General features: G+C 48.8%; 1 protein-coding gene across 1 annotated transcript; it reads left to right on the top strand.

Annotated features, from left to right (window-relative positions):
* The first annotated feature begins 6,235 nt into the window (after nucleotides 1-6,235).
* Nucleotides 6,236-16,797, top strand: LOC145337073 (galactose-3-O-sulfotransferase 2-like). Its single transcript, XM_080181820.1, has 3 exons — nucleotides 6,236-6,321; nucleotides 11,046-11,304; nucleotides 14,625-16,797. The coding sequence occupies exons 1-3, from the start codon at nucleotides 6,236-6,238 to the stop codon at nucleotides 15,402-15,404; spliced, it is 1,125 nt and encodes a 374-aa protein (XP_080037946.1). The 3' UTR covers nucleotides 15,405-16,797.
* Nucleotides 16,798-26,000: the final 9,203 nt, after the last annotated feature.

Here is a 26,000-nt window from a genome sequence, read left to right as displayed (position 1 = left end):
GTACCTACTCCCCAGCACCCGAAACCTGTGTCCTCTTGTGGCAGCCATTTCAGCCCTGGGAAGAAAGCCTCTGAGGATCCACTCGATCAATACCCTTCAACATCTTGTACACCTCTATCAGGTCAGCCCCTCATCCTTCATCTCTCTCTAAAGGGAAAAGACCGAGCTCTCTCAACCTATCAATTGTGGTCAGAGTATACTCGATGGACCATTTGTGGTCGGTGTATACTCGATGGGCTGAATGACCTCCTTCTGCACTCTAGGGGTTGTATGGATTGTTTGCCATTGACCATGAACAGTTCATGTTAACAGTCAGGAGCGTCATGCTCGAAGCTGGAGAGAAACTTATCTTTCTTCCTTCAATTTAGGGGAAGCCAGGGAGTCGGGATGACCAACCTCCAAAGGCCTGGAGCCTCACAGCTCCTACTGCTGTTCATTGTCGTAACTAGTTTAAGCTTCACAATTCGAAGAGCTTACTACTTCGCCAAAGAAAGGTACGTCCAAACAACGCAGACCAATCTATTCCTTTCAGTACGCTGGCCGAGGAAATGTCATAATGAAAAAGATAACTTCCTCCTCCGTCTGTCCTGTGTCACTCAACAAGCCCATGGCTGGAACAGCTCCCAGCGCCAGCGACCCAGCCTCCCTTCCATTGACTCCGCCTCGGGGAAAAGCAGCCGGCATAATTAAGGACCCCCCACACACCCCGGACATTCTCTCTTCCACCTTCTTCCATCAGGAAAAAGATACAAAAGTCTGAGGTCCCGTACCGACCGACTCAAGAACAGCTTCTTCCCTGCTGCTGTCAGACTTTTGAATGGACCTACCTTGCATTAAGTTGATCTTTCTCTACACCCTAGCTATGACTGTAACACCACATTCCACACTCTGTCCTTCCCTTCTCTATGAATGGTGTCCTTTGTCTGTATAGTGCCCAAGAAACAATACATTTCACTGTATCCCAATACATGTGACAATAATAAATCAAATCCTTCTCCCCTATGTACTCTATGAACAGTATGCTTTGTCTGTATAGTGCCCAAGAAACAATACATTTCACTGTATCCCAATACATGTGACAATAATAAATCAAATCCTTCTCCCCTATGTACTCTATGAACAGTATGCTTTGTCTGTATAGCACACAAGAAACAATACTTTTCACTGTATCCCGATACATGTGACAATAATAAATCAAATCAAATCAAGTGAAGTCAAATCAAATCAAAATCTGCGTTCGATTCTCGGCTTGTGTCACTGTGCGGAATCTGCACGTTCTCTCTGTGTCTCCATGTGTTTCCTCCGGTTTCCTCCCACACTCCAAAGATGTGCCGGTTAGGTGGATTGGCCATGCTGAAGATGTGATGTATTGTATTGTTTCTTGTGCACTATACAGTCAAAGCATACCGTTCATAAAGTAGATAGGGGTGAAGGAAAGGAGAAGGTGCAGAATGTAGTTTTGCAGTCTTAGCTAGGGCGTACAGCTTAATATATGGTGGGTCCATTCAAAAGTCTAATGGCAGCAGGTAAAAAGATGTTGATTGGTTGGTACATACCTTCAGCTTTCGTATCTTTTTTGGTTGATTGGCCATGTTAAATTGCCCCTTAGTGCCCAAAGATGTGCAGGTTAGAACATAAGAAATAGGAGCAGGAGTAGGCCATCCAGCCCTTCGAGCCTGCCCCGCCATTCAATAAGATCATGGCTGATCTGTCGTGGCTCAGTTCCACATTCCCGCCCTCTCCCCATAACCCTTAATCCCCTCGCTTATCAAAAACCCATCAACCCACGTCTTAAAAATATTTAGCAAGGCAGCATCCACCACTTCAACGGGCAGAGAATTCCAGAGATTCACCACCCTTTGAGCGAAGAAGTTCCTCCTCAACTCCGTTCTAAACTGCCCCCCCTTTATCCTGAGGCTGTGCCCCCTAGTCCTACTGTCCTTTGAGCGGGAAGAGTCTCTCCACCTCTATCCTATCCATCCCATTCATCATCTTATACGTCTCAATGAGATCTCCCCTCATTCTTCTAAACTCTAACGAGTACAAGCCTAGTTTATTCAGCCTCTCCTCATAGCTCAACCCCCTCAACTCCGGTATCAGCCTAGTGAACCTCCTCTGCACTCCCTCCAAGGCCAAAATATCCTTGTGTAAGTGCGGTGACCAAAACTGCACACAGTACTCCAGCTGCGGCCTCACCAATGCCCTATACAGCTGCAGCAAGACCTCCCTACTTTTATATTCAATCCCCCTCGCTATGAAGGCCAGCATCCCATTCGCCTTCCTGACCACCTGCTGCACCTGCAGGCTGGGTTTTTGCGACTCATGCACAAGGACCCCGAGGTCCCTCTGCACCGTCGCCTGCTGCAGTTTTTCGCCACGTAAGTAATAGTCCTTCCTACCATTATTCCTACCAAAGTGGACCACCTCACACTCACAAAGCCATACAATTTAGCGAACGCACAAGATTCAATAAATGCATCACAAGCCTCAACCAAAAAAAACATCAATTAAAAATGCAGCTCACTGAGTATTAACAGGAATTTCAGCAATTCAAATGAGCACCCTCTCGGAAAGGATTTTTTTCCCCCTCCAAACACAAAATAAACCGGGTACACATGCAAATTCACATTGATGTTGTGATCAGGTACAGGTGTCTGAATCCATCACCCAATCCTCCATTAGCTGAAACATGTATCTGAGGAGGATTTCATCCCCATGCACTTACCTGCATGTCAGCTTTTAATTGCACAAGATCAAAAAGTAAAAATATAACCACATCCTCCCCAGTAACTCAGTGGGTGGGTTCACTGCCCATTGTGCAATTCAAAGTCAAACAGGAAGGATACAGTGTTGATTCTTGGTCTGGAGCAGTTAGGGGTGTTTGAATTAATCTGTATCATCTCAGCCACAAAGAGGAAAAACAACAGAGGTTTTTGTTTCTCATCTGCCATTATCCAGTTACTTCATTGCCCCGTAGCCAAACAGAAAGAGTAAGAGAGACTTTGCTGGATGTTCCCATCACTGGTAGCCTGCTGTCACTTTCTGGACACTGCCACATGAAAAATACCAACTCGATGAGTGTTGGGAGAGCAGAGCTTCCTCCACTCAGCCCTAATCTCAAAATATCCCTGCTTCGTCCAAGCGATATTTGCATTTTCAGCTTTCTTTATGGGCGGTGAGGCTGACAGTGGTGGCAAATCTTCAGCACATCTGTACTCCAAGCCCTGGTATAGTAGCCCCAATCTTACTTCACACAGGTTTTATATATTCAGCAGTCACTTCCAACACAGGTCAAAGAACAAGATGAAAAATCCATTGCATCACTCAGTCCCACAGTCATAATAATTATCAAAGTGTAGCGAGACAGAGGAAGTAGCATTTAAAAATAATGATCCAAGCTGCAACTCTGAGCTCCACCAGAGCACTCTGTTCACAGGCACTGAGTATATTCTGGTGTCACATTAAAACACTGTTCACAGACACTGCTGTACACACTGTCACATTTTGAAACACACTGTCTAAAACAGAAACCAATTTTGCAGACAGCAGTTCCAAGTCAGATTTTGATGAAATACAATTAACTTATTTAGGTTCTGAATGCTTTATGTCACAAGGACAAAGTATCAGTTGCATAATTTACAAATCTTAAATGTTTCATTCACAGACACAGCAAATTCAAAGGTAACTCATCAAATAAGAACATAAGAACATAAGAAATAGGAGCAGGAGTAGGCCATCTAGCCCTTCGAGCCTGCCCCGCCATTCAATAAGATCATGGCTGATCTGTCGTGGCTCAGTTCCACTTTCCCGCCCTCTCCCCATAACCCTTAATCCCTTCTCTTATCAAAAACCCATCAACCCGCTTCTTAAAAATATTTAGCGAGGCAGCCTCCACCACTTCAACGGGCAGAGAATTCCAGAGATTCACCACCCTTTGAGTGAAGAAGTTCCTCCTCAACTCCGTTCTAAACCGCCTCCCCTTTATCTTGAGGCTGTGCCCCCTAGTCCTACTGTCTTTTTTGAGCGGGAAGAGTCTCTCCACCTCTATCCTATCCATCCCATTCATCATCTTATACGTCTCAATGAGATCTCCCCTCATTCTTCTAAACTCTAACGAGTACAAGCCTAGTTTATTCAGCCTCTCCTCATAGCTCAATCCCCTCAACTCCGGTATCAGCCTAGTAAACCTCCTCTGCACTCCCTCCAGGGCCAAAATATCCTTGCGCAGGTGCGGCGCCCAAAACTGCACACAGTACTCCAGCTGCGGCCTCACCAATGCCCTATACAGCTGCAGCAAGACCTCCCTACTTTTATATTCAATCCCCCTCGCTATGAAGGCCAGCATCCCATTCGCCTTCCTGACCACCTGCTGCACCTGCAAGCTGGGTTTTTGCGACTCATGCACAAGGACCCCGAGGTCCCTCTGCACCGTCGCCTGCTGCAGTTTTTCTCCACGTAAGTAATAGTCCTTCCTACCATTCTTCCTACCAAAGTGGACCACCTCACACTTGCCAACATTAAATTCCATTTGCCATTTCCTGGCCCATTCGCCCAGCCTATCTAGATCCTTCTGCAGACTCTCCACACCCTCCGCACAATTTGCCGTTCCCCCAATCTTGGTGTCATCAGCAAATTTCGACACCCTGCACTCGGTTCCCTCCTCCAGATCATCTATATAAATGGTAAATAGCTGAGGCCCCAGCACTGACCCCTGGGGCACTCCACTAGTCACCAACCGCCAATCCGAATAGCACCCATTAACCCCCACTCTCTGCCTCCTATTTGACAACCAATCCTCTATCCACGCTAACACCCTACCCCCAACTCCATGTCCCCTGACCTTCTGCAATAACCTCTTGTGAGGTACCTTGTCAAACGCCTTCTGAAAATCCAGAAAGACCACATCCACCGGTACAGCAAAATATCATAGGCTGTATTTATCAGTGAAGATGTAGCCTAGGATCCTACACATTTGCATTCTACACTCCGAAGCCCATTTGAGTGCCAGATCTCACATTTCCTTTCAAGTGATCCAAAGCTAATTTCAAAGTTAATATCTGTCTTTCACAACAGACGCTGACAAGCCTGCTGAAAGTTTCAATCAGAGCAGACTGACTCCTTTGCACACTAAAAATTATTGCTGGATTACAGTATTTGATACAAAGTGTTTCATATAATTCTGATTGGGAGAATACTATGTATATCAGAGATAGTCAAGCAGTACTTCAAACAGTTTATTTCAATGCTAGCAACAGATGAAAAGATATACTGAAAAACTGGAGGACAAGACTTCCATTTCAAAATGAAGCATTCTGCCTTATTTTTATATTACCATTTTAAACTTAAATTGGATCTGCGGTGGATTGGCCATGCTAAATTGCTCCTTAGTGTCCAAAGATGTGTAGGTTAGGTGGATTGGCCATGCTAAATTGTCCCTTAGTGACCAAAGATGTGCAGGTTAGGTGGATTGGCCATGTTAAATTGCCCTTTAGTGCCCAAAGATGTGCAGGTTAGGTGGATTGGCCATGCTAAGTTGCCCCTTAGTGCCCAAAGATGTGTAGGTGAGGTAGATTGGCCATGTTAAATTGTCCCTTAGTGTCCAAAGATGTGTAGATTAGGTGGATTGGCCATGCTAAATTGTCCCTTAGTGTCCAAAGATGTGTAGGTAAGGTGGATTGGCCATGCTAAATTGTCTCTTAGCGTCCAAAGATGTGTAGGTTAGGTGGATTGGCCATGCTAAATTGTCCCTTAGTGTCCAAAGATGTGTAGGTTAGGTGGATTGGCCATGCTAAGTTGCCTGTTAGTGACCAAAGATGTGCAGGTTAGGTGGATTGGCCATGCTAAATTGCCCGTTAGTGTCCAAAGATGTGCAGGTTAGGTGGATTGGCCATGTTAAATTGTTCCTTCATTTCAGTGGGGGGTTTAGCAGGTTAAATACGTGTGGTTTTGGGAATAGGGCCTGAGTGGGTTTGTTGTCGGTGCAGACTCGATGGGCCGAGCAGCCTCTTTCTGCGCTGTATTTATGATTTGTTTCATTCACACATGGGATTTGCTGGCAGGGCCAGTATCTGGGACAGGGGAGGCCACTCAGTCCCTCAGACCTCCTCTTCAGCCATTGAGATCATGCAAGCTCATTTCATACACCTTGATATTGCCAGACACACCCTTCCCCCAACCATCCTTAAAATCCTTGGGTAAGAAAAACCTAGCAATTTCTGCTTTGAATGAACAATTAATGAATGATAATAACTGGGAGGGCCCAGTTCCATACTTTGACTACTCATCGCGTGTGAAAGTGTTACCTCACTTCGTGCTCGGCAGGTGAGATGTTGCTTGGCCATGAAACACAACCTCAGGCTTCTGTATCTTCTTTGGTCGATTGGCCATTGGAGCTCGGCTTTTTCTCCTGGGAGAGGCGAAGTACGAGGGAGGTGACCTGATAGAGGTGTACAAGATGTTGAGGGGTATAGATCGGGTGGATTCTCAGAGGCTTTTTTCCCAGGGCTGAAATGGCTGCCACAAGAGGACACAGGTTCAGGGTACTGGGGAGTAGGGACAGAGGAGATGTCAGGGGTAAGTTTTTCACTCGGAGGGTGGTGGGTGAGTGGAATTGGCTGCTGGCAGGGGGGGTAGAGGCAGATTCGATAGGGTCTTTTAAGAGACTTTTAGATAAGTACATGGAACTTTCAGTACATGCCAACTTTAAGGGCGTTCAAATGGTCAGTGGATAGGCATATGGATAACATTGGAATAGTTTAGGTTAGAGGGTCATTAGATTGGTTCCACTGGTCAGCGCAACATCGAGGGCTGAAGGGCCTGTACTGCGCTGTAATGTTCTACGTTCTCTGAACTTGGTAAGAAAGAGGGTTATAGGTAAGCCTAGTAATCTCTAAGGTAGGGGACATGTTCGGCACAACTTTGTGGGCCAAAGGGCCTGTATTGTGCTGTAGTTTTTTCTATGTTTCTATCCCTGAATGATCAGATGGTAATTTTAGACATTGTTCCCGCTAGTCCATGCCAGATGTCCTGGTCAATGCAAACAAAGAACAACACAGCACGGGAAACAGGCCCTTCGGCCCAACGAGCCCACGCCATACAAACAGTTTCTATCAACCCCGATATTCCCTGGAATATCTTCAAAACCTAAATCAATTTGCCTCAACTTTCAAAGTTCGAGAGAATGTAACTCCAGAGTTTGCTCAAGCTCTCTTTGTAGCTTAGACTCCGTGTATCCAATTAGTAAACCTGTTCTCCATTTGCTCGCCTTCATGTCGTGGCAAGTTCTTTCAGGTGGCCTGATTAATTTGAGGATTAAACCTTTTATAGAAACCCTACAGTGCAGAAAGAGGCCCTTCGGCCCATCGAGTCTGCACTGACTACAATCCCACCCAGGCCCTATCCCCATATCCCGACACATTTACCCACTAATCCCTCTAACCTACACATCCCAGAACACTAAGGGACAATTTTAGCGTGACCAATCAACCTAACCCACACATTTTTGGACTGTGGGAGGAAACCGGAGCACCCGGAGGAAACCCACGCAGACACGAGGAGAATGTGCAAACTCCACACAGACAGCGACCCGGGCCGGGAATCGAACCCAGGACCCTGGAGCTGTGAAGCAGCAGCGCTAACCCACTGTGCCACCGTGCCGCCCGTAATTAGCCATTACATTTCACAGAAGCGAAAAGAGAAGTTTACTCGATTCAGTTAAATTCTTTGATTCAACTAGTTTTCATTAAAACATTGAACTGTTGGAATCAAAAAACATTACAAATTTAACATTATCAAGCAAACGTACAACAAGACAAATCTCATTTGGGTCTAAATGAGAGATCAGTGGTTCTACCTACCCAGCGAAGTAGGCTTTTCGCAAAGGATCTCAGATTTCGTGCTGAAAAGCAGAATTGATTATAGTTTTCGTTATCAGATTATACAGCCCAGCACTTAATTAAAACAAGTTTCATTATTCATTGTTCTGAAGAACAAAGAACAACACAGCACGGGAAACAGGCCCTTCGGCCCAACGAGCCCGCGCCGCCATCTTAACATTGTGAGTTCCCTCTTCCACCCGTGACCCTTGTCTACACTTATGGCACTCCACACTGGAAACCAGATTGAGGGGAGACTAACTTAGGGACAATTTGTTACACCAATCAGCCTAAGAGCACATTTTTGGGGCGTGGGAGGAAACCAGAGCACCCGGGAAGAAACCCACACAAGCACAGGGAGAATGCGCAAACTCCCACAGACACTGGCCCAAATCCAAACTGTCAACTGCCACCTTTCATATTTTGACACCTTCAAATATTGATCTATCACTTGTCTCTTCGTTTTACGGAAGTTCTCTCCCCAAAACGATTCATCATTTCTCTAATCCAGTTAAACCAGTTCTATTGAAGGCACCTATTGGAGTTATATTCCCCGGGTATGCATTGGCAATATACTTTGTTACATTATTAATGCTTGACTTGTGCTGATGTCTCCCATGACTACATCTTTCATTTTAAGTGGCATGTTAAAAACATTTCTTAGAGACAGTATTAAGATGTTACTTACACATTTTGAATTATTCTCAAGGCACATATTAAAACGTATTAGCTGCTAAGTATCCTCATGTTGAGTATTTAGAATTAATTGATTAGTTAATCAAGTGTGATTACAAGTGTGAGGTATTACACTTTGGAAGGACAAACCTGGTTAAAAGAGGGATCTGGGAATACAGGTACAGAATTCCCGATAATTTACGTCACAGGTGGATAGGGTCGTAAAGAGTGCTTTTGGTACATTGGCCTTTATACATCAGAGTATCGAGTATAAAAGTTGGAGTGTTATGGTAAGGTTATACAAGGCATTGGTGAGGCTGAATTCAGAGTATTGTGTACAGTTTTGGTCACCTAGTTACAGGAAGGATTTAAATAAGGTTGAAAGAGTGCAGAGAAGGTCCACAAGGATGTTGCCGGGATTTGAGAAACTGAGTTACAGAGAGAGATTGAATAGGTTCGGACTTTATTCCCTGGTGCGTAGAAGAAAGAGGGGAGATTTGATAGAGGTGTGTAAGATTTTGATGAGTATAAATAGAGTGAATGCAAGCAGGCTTTCTGCACTGAGGCTAGGGGGAGAAAATAAACCAGAGGGCATGGGTTAAGGGGGAAGGGAGAAAAGTTTAAAGGGAATATTAGAGGGGGGGGGGGCTTCTTCACGCAGAGAGTGGTGGGAGTGTGGAATGAGCTGCCAGATAAAGTGGTGAATGCGGGTCACTTTTAACATTTAAGAAAAGCTTGGATGGGTTCATGGATGAGAGGGGTGTGGAGGGATGTGGTTCAGGTGCAGGTCAGTGGGACTAGGCAGAAAAATGGTTCGGCACAGACAAGAAGGGCCAAAAGGCCTGTTTCTGTGCTGTAATGTTCTATGGTTCTATCAGAATTCTCATCCATCATTCCCCCCTGTTGGCCATATTGGCTGAAAGCAATACAATTCTCAAGGACACTTGCCCCATCCCTAATTGGCCCTGGAGAAGGTGGTGGTGAGCTGCCTTCTTGAACCACCACAATCCCTTTCGGGTAGGTACACACAGGGCGCTGTCAGGGAGGGAATGCCGGGATCTTGTCCCAGCAACAACAAAGGAACGGCCGAAGTGCGGGATGATGAGTGACTCAGCAAGGTGTGCTGCAGAAATCCGCCAAGGCTTCTGAGGTGGCACCTTCCAAATTCTCGACACCTACCATAAGATACAGGGGCAGGATTAGGCCACTCGGCCCATCGGGTTTGCTCCTCCATTCAATCATGGTAATATGTTTCTCAACCCCATTCTCCTGCCTTTTCCCCGTAACCCTCGATCCCCTTACCAATCAAAAACCTGTCTACCTGTGTCTTAAAGACACTCAATGACCTGGTCTCCTCTGTGGCAAAGAGTTCCACAGATTCACCACCTGAAGAAATTCCTCCTCATCTCTGTTCTAAAGGGTTATCCCTTTACTCTGAGGCCGTGCCCTCGGATCCTAGTTTCTCCTACTAATGGAAACATCTTCCCCAAGCCCACATTATCAGGGCCTTTCAGTATTTTGTAAGTTTCAATGAGATTCCACCCCCCCGCCCAACTTTTGAATAGACTTACTTTGCAATAAGTTGATCTTTCTCTACGCCCTAGCTCTGACTGTGACACTACATCCCACACTCTCTGCTTTCCTTCTCTATGAATGGTATGCTTTGTCGATACAGCGTGCAAAAAAAAAAGTGCTTTTCGGCGTGCGTTCATACAGGTGACAATGATAAATCAAATCATCCTTCTAAACTCCATCGAGTACAGACCCAGAGTCCCCGAACGCTCCGTATACATCAAACCTTTCCCGGGATCATTCTTGTGAATCTCCTTTGGACCCTCTCCAAGACTGACACATCCTTCCTTAGATTGGGGGCCCAAAATGGCTCACAATGTCCTGAATGTGGTCTGACCAGAGCCTTATAAATCCTAAACAGCACACCGACTCCTCTTGTATTCGAGCCCCCTCGAAATGAACGAGCAGGACAAGGGGCAGGACAAGGCGCAAGGGGAACACCACCGGCTGGAGGTTCCCCTCCAAGTCACCCACCATCCCTGACTCAAAAGTATATCGGCCATTCCTTCGCTGTCGCCGGGGTCAAAATCCTGGAGCTCCCACCCTAACAGCGCTGTGGCTGTACCTATAACCACACGGGACTGCAGCGGGTTCCAAATGGTGGCTCACCGCCATCTACTTAGCGGGCAATTAGGGACGGCAGCGACAATATTGGCCTCACCAGCGGTGCCCACCTCCCGCGAAATGACTAATCGGAGACCAGGAGATCATTGGAAGAGTGTAGCCTAGAGGTAAGGAGGGTAAAGGGGTGGGTTTCTGCACAAATTGAGTTGGGGCTGGGGGTAACACCTCGTCCTATGAGCTGCCCCTGAAAGCCCACCTCTTTGGTGTCGCCACTTTCGAGCCTTGGAACGTGCGCTGAAGGGCGCTGTACATACGTGGGTTGCCGCTGCAGTGTAATAGTCTTTGGTTTATCGGACGCAGGTACGGAACCTCTCTGGGGCTTGCCTGCACCCCCAAGAAGCACGTGATGTTCCTCAAGACGCACAAAACCGCCAGCAGCACCATCCTCAACATCTTGTACCGGTACGGCGAAGCCAGGAACCTGATGTTTGCCTTGCCCTCCGTAGACCACTTGGGCTACCCTCAAAGGTTTAAGGCTGAGTTTGTCAAGGACTTTGCTCGGAATCGTGACAAAGAGTACCACATCCTCTGCAACCACATGAGGTTCTATCTACCGGAGGTAACGAGATTCTGCTAAAAGCAGAAGAAAGAGACCGGCCCATCAAACCTTTCCGTCTTACACTCATCAGGACAGACGCCAGCAGAATTCCAAATTCTAAAGGCTTGAAATTTGGCATTCTTGTGATTCCGATCTGATGAGTGCAAGGTGAAAAGCTTCGACAGCACGTCTTTTTCTTCAGCGATACTCACATTCTGTACCCCCCCCACCCCCGAGTGATAAAATTGAAATGTTCGTCAATAAATAATAAAATGATTTTTTTTTAAAAATTCATTCGTGGGGCATGGGTGTCACTGGCAAGGCCAGCACCCCATCCCGAGCTGCCCTTGGGAAGGTGGTGGTCAGCTGCCTTCTCGAGTCACTGCTAGCCCACGCTGCCGTCTCCACGGACCAGCCCTGGGCATTGCCCCCGCGCCCCCCCCCCCCCCCCCCCCCCCGCCCGGGACAAGTATTTCAGCCTCTGAGGGGCTGCCACGCAGAACGATCCCGGGGCTGAGAGGGTTAAATTGTGGAATCTCGGAACTGTTGCGACAGAGAAGGAGGCCACTCGGCCCATCACGCACGCTCCGGCCCTCCGAGTGAGCACCTGTGCCTTTTCCTGCTACCCCCCCAGGAGGAAGCGACCATCCTCTTCCATGCCTCGATCGGCCCTGTTTCCAATAAACCTGCCAGCATTGTATCCCCGAGTAACATTTGTGATGACAAGAGTGGACCAGTGAGTCAATACCAGAGAGAGAGAGAGTCGCGAGGCTGGGGTGCACCAACTAGAGTTCCATCAAGGTGCAAAGATTAGGGACTGATCTCACTGAGGCGTTTAAGCTGATTGAAGGATTTAATAATGCCGATTGAGAGAAATTATTTCCTTTGATGGTTCCCACAATAAACTCGGTGGGCTTGGAATGAGGAACGAGCCCTTTGCAGCGCATCAAGTCCGTGCCTATCTATTCTAATCCCATTTTCCAGCACTTGCTTGTAGCCTCGCGCGCTAGGGCGTTTCAAGTGCTCATCTAAACACTTCTCGACTGTTCCCGACACCACCAGCCCTTCAGGCAACAAGTTCCAGACTCTCAGCACCCTCTGGGTGAAAACATTCCTCCTCCAATCCCCTCTAAATCTCACCTGGCTGGAATTATTGAGAGGGTAAAACAGATAACCAGTTTTAAAATATAAAAAAACAGGCTGCACATGTCAGTGAGAGTTTAAAAGACTCCATCCTATCCGTGACAATAGCCACTTATTAACGTTTCCCCATGGCACTCATTGTGTAATTATGAATGCTTGGCTGCTTTCCAAAACCTATAGTTATCTCAGCAGGGGGTCCTAAGTTCACAGTTTGACTAACAGCTCAAAGAGGTGATTAAAGGATTTTTGGTGTGGGGCTCTGAAAAAAAAGTGACTGTTTTTATAAGGGATTAACCTCTGGAGGAGATTTTAACTGGGATTTCATCAATGGGATTGTCTTTTTTTAAAAACGGAACACAGGCTCTGCAATAGATAGTTAGATCTGTATTTAATACCGACATGGCTCCTAAGGTCTGCCTACTGGTGGATACTGAGTGAATTGGCGTGTAAGGGTGGTGTGTGGGATGGCCTGAGATGGCGTTTTATTGGCAACGGGGTCTATAATGGGGTTAAGATGGCGGCGCGGGCTCGTTGGGCCGAAGGGCCTGTTTCCCGTGCTGTGTTGTTCTTTGTTCTATAAGGGGCAATGAGGGCAGGTGAGGAGGCATGGGTTGGAATGGAAGATAAGAGGGGGAGTATGGGAGGGCATTGGGCTACGGAATGTGCAGTTTATGTGCCAAGTGGCCTACTCCTGCTTCTAGTTTCCATGTTTCCATCTTTCCTTTGACAAAACTGGGACAAATTTCAAAAGAACTGAGGCTGGATTTTCAACGAGGCTGCAGTGTTAGTCCCCTGCACACCGCCCCAAATCCCACCACCACCACCACACCACCACCACCCCCCCCACCCCCCCCCCCCCACCCCCCCACATTCACGTAGCTGTCTCCGATCTGCTTTTGAAGACAGTGGGTCAGCCCCGCACTCCCGACAATGGAAACCGGGTCTAACTTCTGCTGAGGCTCCCTCCTGCTACCAACCATACCCCCTCACCGTGCCTCCCGGATCAAGCTACCCACTTACCCCGTCAATATCTGGCCCCATGAACTTTCTCAAAAGGATTTTGGCTGGCTACTCAGAATCAAAGATTCCCTATAATACAACAGCAGGCTGTTCAGTCCATTGGGTCAGCATCGATTCTCTGACACAACACCTTAACCAGGCCTTCCAAACTGCCCTATCCCCGTTATCCCACATATTTCCCATGACTAATCCCCCTAACCTTCACATCTTTGGACACGAACGGACAATTTAGCATGGCCAATCCACCTAACCTGCACATCTTTGGACACTAAGGGGCAATTTAGCATGGCCAAACCACCTAACCTGCACATCTCTGGACATTAAGGGGCAATTTAGCATGGCCAATCCACCTAACCGGCACATCTTTGGACACTAAGGGGCAATTTAGCATGGCCAATCCACCTAACCTGCACATCTTTGGACATTAAGGGGCAATTTAGCATGGCCAATCCACCTAACCTGCGCATCCTTGGACACTAAAGGGCAATTTAGCATGGCCAAACCACCTAACCTGCACATCTCTGGACATTAAGGGGCAATTTAGCATGGCCAATCCACCTAACCGGCACATCTTTGGACACTAAGGGGTAATTTAGCATGGCCAATCCACCTAACCTGCACATCTTTGGACACTAAGGGGCAATTTAGCATGGCCAATCCACCTAACCTGCACATCTTTGGACACTAAGGGGCAATTTAGCATGGCCAATCCACCTAACCTGCACATCTTTGGACACTAAGGGGTAATTTAGCATGGCCAATCCACCTAACCTGCACATCTTTGGACACTAAGGGACAATTTAGCATGGCCAATGCACCCTAACCCGCACATCTTTGGACTGTGGGAGGAAACCGGAGCACCCGGAGGGAACCCACGCAGTCACGAGGAGAATGTGCAAACTCCACACAGACAGTGACCCAAGCCGGGAGTCGAACCCAGGTCCCTGGAGCCGTGAGGCAGCAGCACTAAGCGAGTGTGCCGTCCTTGTGGGAAATAAACCGGCAGGACTAGGGGATGTGGAATGGGCAGGGGGATGGGTGGGGTAATGGGATCGCTCTTCCGAGGTAGATGGGGGCTTAAACGGCCTCCTTGGGGGTAGCGCCAGTACTTGGGCTGGCTGGCCTCCGCAGTGCTGTCGCTCGCCCGCTGAAACGTGCATGCATTTCTCGCCCTGCAGGTGAAGAAGGTGATGCCCAATGGCACTTTCTATTTCTCCATCGTCCGGGACCCTGTCCAGTTGGCCGAGTCCTCCTTCGCCTACTACCATGGCGTGTCTCCGGCCTTCCAGAAGGCAGCGAGCCTGGCCGAGTTCGTGTCGAGGGCGGGCTCCTACTACAAGAGCTGGGAGCCCAATAGCCACTACGCCCGGAACCTCATGTGGTTTGACTTTGGCTATGACAACAACATGGAGGACTCGCCCGGCCTGATCAGTGCCCTCCTGGACTACCTGGAGATGACCTTCGACCTGGTGCTGGTGGCCGAGTACTTTGACGAGTCGCTGCTCCTGCTGAGGGACGCCCTCTGCTGGGACCTGGAGGACGTGGCCTACTTCAAGCTCAACGCCCGCACCAACGCCTCCGTCAGCGCCCTCAACGCCAGCGTGGCAGAGAAGGTGCGGGAGTGGAACTGGCTGGACTGGCGGCTGTACCGCCGCTTCAACGCCTCCCTCTGGCGACGGGTGGCCAGCTACGGGCACGAGAGGATGCAGCAGGACCTCGCCCGCTTGAGGGAGCTGCGCCGGCGCCTCGCCGACCTCTGCCTCCAGGGCGGCACCCCGGTGGCCAGCCAGCAGATCAGCGTGGCCGGGCTCAAGCCCATCGACTCCGGGAAAGCCAAGATCCTGGGCTACGTCCTGAGGGCCAACTTGAGTGGCGACGCCCTGGATCTCTGCCAGCAGATGGTATTCCCGGAACACCGTCACTTGGGCCACCTGCGGAAGAAGCAAGCCCTCCATTAGCCTGTTAGGCCACTGGGGGAGTGGTCTCCAGCTGTGGTGGCCCCCCTCCACCCTCCTCGTAAGGGCGCTGGGATAATAAAGATGGCAGCGTGTTAATGTTAGGGGAGGTGATGGCCTCGTGGTATTATCATCCAAAAACTCAGGGTTCAAAGTGGAACATTCTTTAGCTATCTATGTACACATTCCAGGTTATAAAAAACTGACACTCGAGGTTATGGTTATGGGCACAATCCCCGTTGGAAGTAGAACATCCAGTGAGTTCAGCAAGGACGTCAACATGCCTTGCCTGAAGGTCCACCCAACCGCGCTGATACTGTGCCTGAAGAAGACCTGGCTAGACAATCCCCATCCCTTCCGCAAGCCGGTCATTTGGAGCATGAATTTGGGAGCCCCGCGTCCGCTTACGTTCAGGAGTTCCGACCTCGGGCGCCACCGATTTACTCAGGGGTCGACCCTCACCCTACCTTCACAGAAGAACCACAACGCAAAGTGTCACCTGGGCAGATGGTGGAATTGGAATTTGGTTTTAGAGAGGAAAAAAAAAATCTGGAATTAAGGTGACCCGTTGTCGGAAAAACCCGCTAGTGTCCCTTTAGGGAAGGAGACCTTGCCCCGGTCTGGCCTACATCTGACTCCGGAGCCCCACAGTCAACGTGGTCGACTCTCAACTACCCTCCAAGGGACGGGCAATACATGCTGGCCTAGCCAGCGACCCCCATGTCCCAAGAATGAACGAGACAAAGAAATTAGCTAGTGTACGTAGGACGCCTCGTGGGGAGAGACCTCTCCCACCGCCTGACATATTTAACTGCTGTGTTTTGGGAGGGGGCGAGGGAAAGGCACTGGATGAGGTTTGGTTGGAACGTGTGCCTGTGGGTGCCAGGGCGGTTCTCCTCTAAACAATCCCTAGCGTGGCCAAATAGCAGAAAATTTGGGACTCAGCCATAGATGCAATGGAATGGGAAATTGGATGAACCCAGGAGAGAGCAGGGATGGAAGGATACGCAGATAGGTTGGCATGGGTCTTCAGTGAGACCTATTTCAGTGCTGTAAGCTCAGTCCCACTGCACCGCAGGTAATTAAGGAGAGGAGGAGGAGACAACGGGTAGATCTGGACTGCAGAGTGGGGGTGGCCTCAACGGGGAAGGGAGACTATTGAGGGAGAGTCTCTGTCCGTGCTCGGATGGGTGAGAGTGGAACCAGCTGAGGGCAAGGCTGGACCGTGGGATCGACGCACACCTACACAAAAACCGTCCCTGCCCCAAAACGTTCAACACAGGATGAGAAACGGGGCAATAATCCCACCGTGTCAAAAGTGCTTCGAGATGTCACGAGGGTGTTGAAAAGCCGCTGGGGTGTATCGAATCCTTTATTCTTTTAACACCATGTTCCATTTGCGCAGCACTGGGTTTCACCTTCTCCCGTTGCCCTGGCAAATCTTATAATTGCAAATAAATCTGATTCACCGTTTTAACCTCTGCCAGAGTTGGTTCGGTGCCTGACTGCTTTGCGTATGTGAATATTGCGAGGCTCCTATTTTTATATTCGGTGGACTTTAGAAACAGGAGGCTGGGGGGTTGGGGGGGGTGGTGCGGAGGGGAGGAGCGAGGGAGTGGGGTAGGGGGATTAAATCTAGACATTATGCAATAGCTTAAAAGCAGGTGATAGGATTCACATCCCTTGTTATACGAGGAGCGGTTGAGGACTCTGGGCCTGGACTCGTCGGAGTTTAGAAGGATGAGTGGGGGAGGATCTTATCGAAACTTACAGGAGACTGTATAGAGGCCTGGATAGAGTGGACGTGGAGAGGATGTTTCCACGGTGGGGGGCACGGGCACACCACACCAGCAAGTGGCAGTCGGGTGTACTATCTACAAGATGCACTGTAGCGACCCACCGATGCTCCTTAGGAGGTACATTCCAAGCCCACCACCTCTACCTTGAGACATAGGAGCAGAATTAGGCCACTCTATCCAGGCCTAAGGCTCCTACGACAGTCCTTCCCAAATCTGCGACTTCTACCATCAAGTTGAGAGGGTCTAGTAGGAAAGGCTAGAACTAGAGGGCACAACCTCAGGCTAAAGGGACGCTCCTTTAAAACAGGGATGAGGAGGAATTTCTTCAGCCAGAGAGTGTGTGGAACTCTTTGCGGCAGAGGAGGCCGGCTCATTGAGTGTCTTTAAGACAGAGATGGATAGGGTTCTTGATCAATAAGGGGGATCAGTGGGGTTATTGGGGAAAAGGCAGGATAATGGGGATGAGAAAAATATCAGCCTCGATTGAATGGCAGAGCAGACTCGATGGGCCGAGTGGCCTAATCCTGCTCTGCAGTTTTTAAAGTTTATTTATCAGTGAGCTTACGTTAACACCGCAATGAAGTTACTGTGAAAATCCCCTCGTCGCCACACTCTGGCACCTATTCGGGAACACAGGGAGAACTCAGCACAGCCAATGTACACCTAACCAGCACATCTTTCAGAGTGTGGCAGGAACATAAGAACATAAAGAAATAGGAGCAGGAGTGGGCCATCTAGCCCTTATTGAATGGCGGGGCAGGCTCAAAGATCACGGCTGATCTGAAGTGGACCAGTTCCACTTCCCCGCTTTCTCCCCATAACCCTTAATTCCCCTGTCTGTCAGACGAGAAACCGGAGCACCCGGAGGAAACCCTCGCAGACACAGGGAGAACGTGCTGATTCCACACAGACAAGTGCCCCGAGCCGGGAATCGAACCCGGCTCCCTGGACCCGTGAGGCAGCAGTGCTAACGCACTGCGCCACGCCTCGAAAACGATACACTTACTGTTGCGTTTTTTTTGTACAGGTGCCTACAAACACCCTACATACGGATGCATCCCACGTGTTGCAGGTTGAACATCATTAGCACATACTTGGAATACTTCCTCTTGTTTACGGCTGGTTTGGCAGAGGGTCCTCAAACATTTCCAAGGCTGGGATAGATGGGTTTTTGATCAGTCGGGGGGGCGGATTACGGGTTACGGAGATAAGGCAGGAGAGTGGACTGAGTGAGTGTTAGATCAGTTTGGGTCTTAGTAAGTGACGGAGCAGGCTCAAAGGACTGAATGGCCTCCACTTAAGAACCTCCTTAAAAAAGACAAAGGCATGTGAAGGAAAGCCAATAAAGCGAGGACAGCGATTTTTACAGACTGGGAATTAAGGTGAGACCTTCCGTCAAAAACTTCCAAGAAGTTTTTGGACTCAAGGTTACTTGCATTGCACAAGGTTTTTGTGGTGAATGAGGGAATGCGAGGGAGTTACGTTTCAACAGTCTGGGCAAGATCTGAATTCAAACCTGCAAGGCTGATGTCTAACCCTCTGCCAAACCAGTCCTTAACAAGAGGAAGTACTCTAAATATGTGCAAATGATGTTCAACCTGCAACACGTGGGAAGAGTCCGTACGCTGGATGTTTGTAGTCACCTGTACAAAAAGGTATAAGTATATCAGCTTTGAAGGATGGCACAGTGGGTTGGCACTGCTGCGTAGAATCATAGAACCCTACAGTGCAGAAAGAGGCCCCTCGGCCCATCGAGTCTGCACCGACCACAGTCCCACCCAGACCCTATCCCCATATCCCTACACATTTTACCTGCTAATCCCTGTAACCTAAGCATCTCAGGACACTAAGGGGCAGTTTTTTAGAACGGCCAATCAACCTAACCCGCACATCTTTGGACTGTGGGAGGAAACCGGAGCATCCGGAGGAAACCCACGCAGACACGAGGACAATGTGCAAACTCCACACAGACAGTGACCCGAGACAGGAAACGAACCCAGGTCCCTGGAGCTGTGAAGTAGCAGTGTGAACCCACTGTGCTACCGTGCCACCTCGCAGAGCCAGGTTCGACTCCCGGCTCTGGACACTTGTGTGGAGACGGCACGTTCTCCCCGTGTCTGTGTGGGTTTCCTCCGGTTTCCTCCCACACTCTGAAAGACGTGCTGGTTAGGTATGCCTTGGCCATGCTAAGCTCTCCCTGTGTCCCTGAATAGGTGCCAGAGTAAAGGGGTAAAGAATTCCAAAGATTGCCCACTCTGAGAGAAGAAATTCTTCCTCGAATCTGTCTTATTTGGGCATCCCCTTTACTCTGCCACTGTATCCTCTGGTCCGCAGCTACAATGAGTGGAAACATCTCATCATACAATCCTACAGTGCTGAAGAGACCCTTCGGCCCATCAAACTTGCATCAACAACAATCACACTCAGTCCCTATCTTCGTAACTCCATGTATTCACCCTATTAGTCCCCTTGACCCTAAGAGGCTATTGAGCATGGCCAATCCTCCTAACCTACACATCTTTGGACACTAAGGGACAATTTAGCATGGCCAATCCACCTAACCTACACATCTTTGGACACTAAGGGACAATTTAACATGGCCAATCCACCTAACCTACACATCTTTGGACACTAAGGGACAAGTTAGCATGGCCAATCCACCTAACCTACACATCTTTGGACACTAAGGGACAATTTAACATGGCCAATCCACCTAACCTGCACATCTTTGGACACTAAGGGACAATTTAGCATGGCCAATCCACCTAACCTACACATCTTTGGACACTAAGGGGCAATTTAACATGGCCAATCCACCTAACCTGCACATCTTTGGACACTAAGGGACAATTTAGCATGGCCAATCCACCTAACCTACACATCTTTGGACACTAAGGGACAAGTTAGCATGGCCAATCCACCTAACCTGCACATCTTTGGACACTAAGGGACAATTTAGCATGGTCAATCCACCTAACCTGTGCACATTTGGGAGAAAACTCAAAGCACTCGGAGCAAACCCACGCAGACATGGGGAGAACATGCAGACTCCACACAAACAGTGACCCAAGCTGGGAATCAAACCCCAGGTCCCTGGCGCTGTGAGGCAGCAGTGCTAACCACCGTGCCGCCCATGGGGTCGAGCTTCTTGAGTGTTGTCGGAGCCACACTCAGCCAGGCAAGTGGAGAGTATTCCATCACACCCTTACCGTTTATTTATTAGTGTCTCAAGTCGGCTTACGTTAACTCTGCAATGAAGTTACTGTGAAAATCCCCCAGTCGCCACACTCCGGCGCCTGCTCGGGTAACACTGAGGGAGAATTTAGCACGGCCAATCCACCCTAACCAGCACGACCTTTTGGAGCGTGGGAGGAATCTGGAGCAGCCGGAGGAATCCCACGCGAGGACGAACGTGCAAACTTCAGGTAGACAGTGACCCGAGCCGGGAATCGAACCCGGGTCCCTGGCGCTGCGAAGCAGCAGTGCTAACCACTGTGCCACCCTTAGTGGATGGAGGACAGATTTTGGGCAGTCAGGAGGTGAGTTACTCTGTACAAAATCCTCAGTCTACCAAAGAGACACAGGGGCAATTTTTATATAAATTCTTATCGCGCTGACTGGGATCTGAGCAAACATCCGTGTGCCAAAGAGGACAAACTCCCATCTTCTATATTTTTATAGTGAGTCTGATCTGCAGTACTTGGGTCACAAAGGCAGTGAATGGGTGAGGCAGGGAAAAAAAACACATCACCCGCTCCTCTGTTTATTAAACTGTGGCTCGGGATCTGTTCACAATCGTTAATTGTACCTTTGGACAATAGCTTCTTCAGGCTAATGGATTGCCCCCTTTGGAAAGAAGCGCACAGCTAACTTACTAATTCCCTTGTACTCACCACTACAATTGGAGCATTGTCCACAGTCCTGGCCAGCCCCCTCCATCGCTCGGAGGGTATCGCTGGGAGCTCAGAGGCTCCAGGGCTACAGCTACTGTAACTGGAATAAAAGCATGTCCAAAGTAAATCTACTGGAGGTTGGGAGAGGGGAGAGAGAGAGACAAGCAAAGAAAGAGAGACGGAGAGGAGGGAGGGATAGATAGAGAGAGAAAGATAATGAGGGAGAGAGAGAGAGAGAAAGATATAGGGAGAGAAAGAGAGAACAAGGAACTGTGAGAAAGAGAGAGAAAGAGGGAGCGAGCAAGTGAGGGAGAGGGAGAAAGAGATAGAGAGAAAAAAATTGCATATGTGAGAGAGAGAGAGCAAGAGACTAAGAGGAAGAGAAAGAGAGAGAGGGAGACTGGGAGAAAGAGATAGAAAGGGAGAGAGAGAGAAACTGAGAGAGAGAAAGAGAAATTATGTGTGCAAGAGAGAGAGCAAGAGACTGAGAAGGAGAGAGAGAGAGAGAAAAAGAGAGAGAGAACAACTGAGAGAGAGAAATGAGGTACAGAAAGAGAGAGAGAGAGAGAAAGAGAGATAGATATATGGAGAGAGAGATAGATATGGGGAGAAAGATAGAGAGAAAGAGAGAGCAAGAAACTGTTAGAGAAAAAGAGATGGAGAGAAAGAGAGATAGATATAGGGAGAAAGAGAGAACAAGTGACTGAGAAAGAGGGAAAGAGGAGAGAGAGAGAGACACAGAAAGAGAGAGGAGAGGTAAATAGACATAGAGAGTGAGAGAAAAGATTGATATAGAGAGAAAGAGAGAGAGAGGAAGAAGAGAGCAAGAAACAGAAAAAGGGATAGATAGAGAGAAAGAGATAGAGAGAAAGAGAGCAAAGCACTGAGAAATAGAGAGGATAGAGAGAAAGGAAGGCAAGAGAATACTAGAGAGACAGAGAAGAGAGAGATAAAGATAGAGTGAAAGAGATAGGCAGAGAAAGATACAAAGAAAGAGGCAGAGATCGAAAGGGGGAATAAGGAGGGAGAGAAGAGGAGGGGAAAAGAGAGAGTGAGAGAGGGAGAGACAAAGATAGCAAGAAAATAACTGAGAGAAGGGAAAGAGAAAGAGAGAGAGTGACAAAATAGTCGCTCTTGGTTGGTCTTGGACAGAGAAGGAGCCACACATAAAATCGTAGAAATCGTACAGTACAGAAGGAGGCCATTTGGCCCATCAACTCTGCACCAACCACAATCCCACCCAGGCCCTACCCCCATATCCCTACATATTTTTCCCTACATATTGATCCCTCTAACCTACACATCTCAGGACACTAAGGGGCAATTTCTTAGCATAGCCAATCAACATAACCCGCACATCTTTGGACTGTGGGAGGAAACCGGAGCACCCGGAGGAAACCCACGCAGGGGAGAATTTGCAAACTCCGCACAGACTGTGACCCGAGCCAGGAATCGAACCCAGGTCCGTGAAACTATGAAGCAGCAGTGCTAACCACTGTGCCGCCCACCAAGGGGAGATGCTGGGAGGTTGTTTCTCCCTTGAGGGAGAGTCTATGACCAGAGGGCAAAAACTCAGAGTAAGTGGGGAGGGCGGGGGGGGGTCATCCATTGACGATGGAGATGAGGAGGAGTTTCTTCTCTCGGAGAGGGGAGTGAACCTGTGGATATCTTTACTGCAGAAGGCTGTGGAGGCTGGGTCTGTATGTTCAAGGCTGAGATATCAGATTTTTAAGGGATTCGAGGGGTTAGGGGGATAAGGTGGGAAAGTGTTGAAGGTTATCACATCAGATTAGTCACAGCCTCAGTGAATGGTGGAGCACTTTCGATGTATTTCCGCTCATCTGGTCTACCATTTGAACCAATACTTGAATCAGGGTGCCCCAGTCCCAGAGAGCAGGTTCCGACATTCCCATGATCATCAGAATTAGGAGCAGGTTGTGGGGTTCCCTCCTTCCCATCTGTGACTGAGATAAGTGGAAAAGGGATTGTTCCGCTGTACCAATAACCCGCCTTGGTCCCCCCCACGCCGATGTTACAGTTAAGAAAGCCCCACCAACGCCTCTACTTTCTCAGAAGACTAAGGAAATTTGGCATGTCAGCTACGACTCTCACCGACTTTTACAGATACACCATAGAAAGCATTCTTTCTGGCTGTATCACAGCTTGGTCTGGGCTCCTGCTCTGCCCAAGACCACAAGGAACTACAAAGGGTTGTGAATGTAGCCCAATCCATCACACAAACCAGTCTCCCATCCATTGACTCTGTCTACACTTCCCGCTGCCTCGGGGAAAAGCAGCCGGCATAATTAAGGACCCCACACACCCCGGACATTCTCTCTTCCACCTTCTTCCATCGGGAAAAAGATACAAAAGTCTGAGGTCACGTACCGACCGACTCAAGAACAGCTTCTTCCCTGCTGCTGTCAGACTTTTGAATGGACCTACCTCGCATTAAGTTGATCTTTCTCTACACCCTCGCTATGACTGTAACACTACATTCCGCACTCTCTCCTTTCCTTCTCCCCTATGTACTCTATGAATGGTATGGTTTGTCTGTATAGTGCGCAAGAAACAACACTTTTCACTGTATCCCAATATACCAGACAATAATAAATAAAATCAAATCCTTCTCCCTGTATACTCTATGAAAGGTATGCTTTATCTGTATAGCGCACAAGAAACAATACTTTTCACTGTATCCCAATACATGTGACAATAATAAATCAAATCCTTCTCCCCTATGTACTCTATGAACAGTATGCTTTGTCTGTATAGCGCGCAAGAAACAATACTTTTCACTGTATCCCAATACATGTGACAATAATAAATCAAATCAAATCAAGAGTGTTACAACATGTGTGGTCAGATATTCCAAGCCACAGGGTAGGTAATCTTTTGAATTGGATCCACAATTGTTGGTGGGTGATCTGCCAATCCTTACCCGTGCCCGCAGAGTGGAAAACCATGAAGAACGTGGGATGATTTTGGGCATATGTCTGCCCGGGCACCCTAAAACTCCATCCCTGAGGAGCATCGCAAAGGAAGGGGTAGGGGTCCTCAGGGAGTCCATTCCAGGATAGCACAAGGCGTGGCCACCAACGGCAGAGCGATGGACATGGGAGGTGAGGCGGTTTTGCCGGGGAGGAGGGGCTGGGGTCGGCCACGCTTCAGAAACGTAGGGAGGGCAGAGCGCAGAGATCTCGGAGGGTGGGGGGCTGGACGAGGTTAAGGCGGGTGAGGGAGTGGGGAATAGGAGGCCACAGAGGAAACAAAGGCGCGTTTGGGACTGGCGTTGGACTGGAGGGTCGCTGATGGCTCAGCGAGATCAGTGGTGACTCGCGAACGGGATTCGGTGAGCGTCAAGGATATAGAATCATAGAATCATAACACCCGCACTGTGCGCAATGAGGCCATTCGGCCATCAGGCCTGCAGAGACAACCATTGCACCCAGGCCCTATTCCCATAATCCCACATATTTACCCTGCTAATCCCCCTGACACCAGGGTCAATTCTAGCATGGCCAATCCACCTAACCTGCATATCTTTGGACGCTAAGGGACAATTTAACATGGCCAATCCACCTAACCTGTTCATCCTTGGACACTAAGGGGCAATTTAGCATGGCCAATCCACCTAACCTGCACATCTTTGGACGCTAAGGGACAATTTAGCATGGCCAATCCACCTAACCTGCACCTCTTTAGACTTGGGAGGAAACCACAGCGCCTGGAGGAAACCCATGCAGACATGGGGAGAATGTGCGGACTCAGCACAGACAGTGACCCAAGGCTGGAATTGAACTCAGGCCCCTGGCTACAAGAGATAGCGCTGCTAACTACTGTGCCACCCAGAGATTCCAACAAGGTGAAATTGGAAGCTGGCCAGGAGTCGAGGCTTGGAGTCATGAAAATAAAAACACAAAGAGGGTTTCAGTTGCAGGTGCCTTGAGACAGAATCAAGATCCAGTTCCAGCGATGTTAACTATTGCCAGGCTGAATGAGACTTGAGCACAAAGTCTCAGCTGGTATCCCAGTGTGGGGCTGAGGGGCTGACTTTAATCTTGGACGCGATGCTGATCCCAGGATCCTCAGGTGGGTGGGAAAAGATCCCAGTGTCACACTCAGGGGCAGAGTAAAGGGGACTCTCTACACACACACTCTCACTCACACACATACACACACACTCTCTCTCACACACATACACACACACTCTCTCTCACACACATACACACACACACAGATGCACACACTCACACACATTCACACAGACACACACACACTCACACAGACACACACATACACTCACACAGACACACACACAGACACACACACTCACACAGACACACACACACCACTGCAAACTCCTCCTCCGATCATCTCCTGACCGAATTTATCCCTGAGCCAGAATAACTTCCTTAAAGATAAAAATGACTAAGAATTGGTTGTTATGACAGAGTTGCCCCTGGGATCTCACTGTGCTTAGGTGCACAGATTGCCCACGATTATTTCCCTGTCCAAGGGGAACCAAATTTCAAAAAGTTTAAGTTTGAAGTTTATTTATGAGTGTCACAAGTAAGGCTTACATTAACACTGCAATGAAGTTGCTGTGAAATTCCCCTAGTCACTGAGAGAGAACTTAGCACGGCCAATGCACCCCAACCTGCACGTCTTTCAGACTGTGGGAGGAAACCAGAGCACCCGGAGGAAACCCACGCAGACATGGGGAGAACGTGCAGACTCCGCACAGACAGTGACCCGAGGTGGGAATCGTACCCGGGTCCCTGGCGCTGTGAGGCAGCTGTGCCACCGTGTCGCCCCAGATCTCCCATCGGTACAGTAGCACCCTGGGATGTGCCCACAGCTGTGAGAGGCGCCACACAAACGCAAATCCTTGCAGTGTTCCAAAT

The sequence above is a fragment of the Carcharhinus amblyrhynchos genome, unplaced genomic scaffold, assembly GCF_965287045.1.
Source record: "Carcharhinus amblyrhynchos unplaced genomic scaffold, sCarAmb.v2.hapA scaffold_43, whole genome shotgun sequence".
Taxonomy (NCBI): domain Eukaryota; kingdom Metazoa; phylum Chordata; class Chondrichthyes; order Carcharhiniformes; family Carcharhinidae; genus Carcharhinus; species Carcharhinus amblyrhynchos.
The sequence above is the reverse complement of the archived record's forward strand: the minus strand, read 5'-3'. Positions and strand labels throughout refer to the sequence as shown.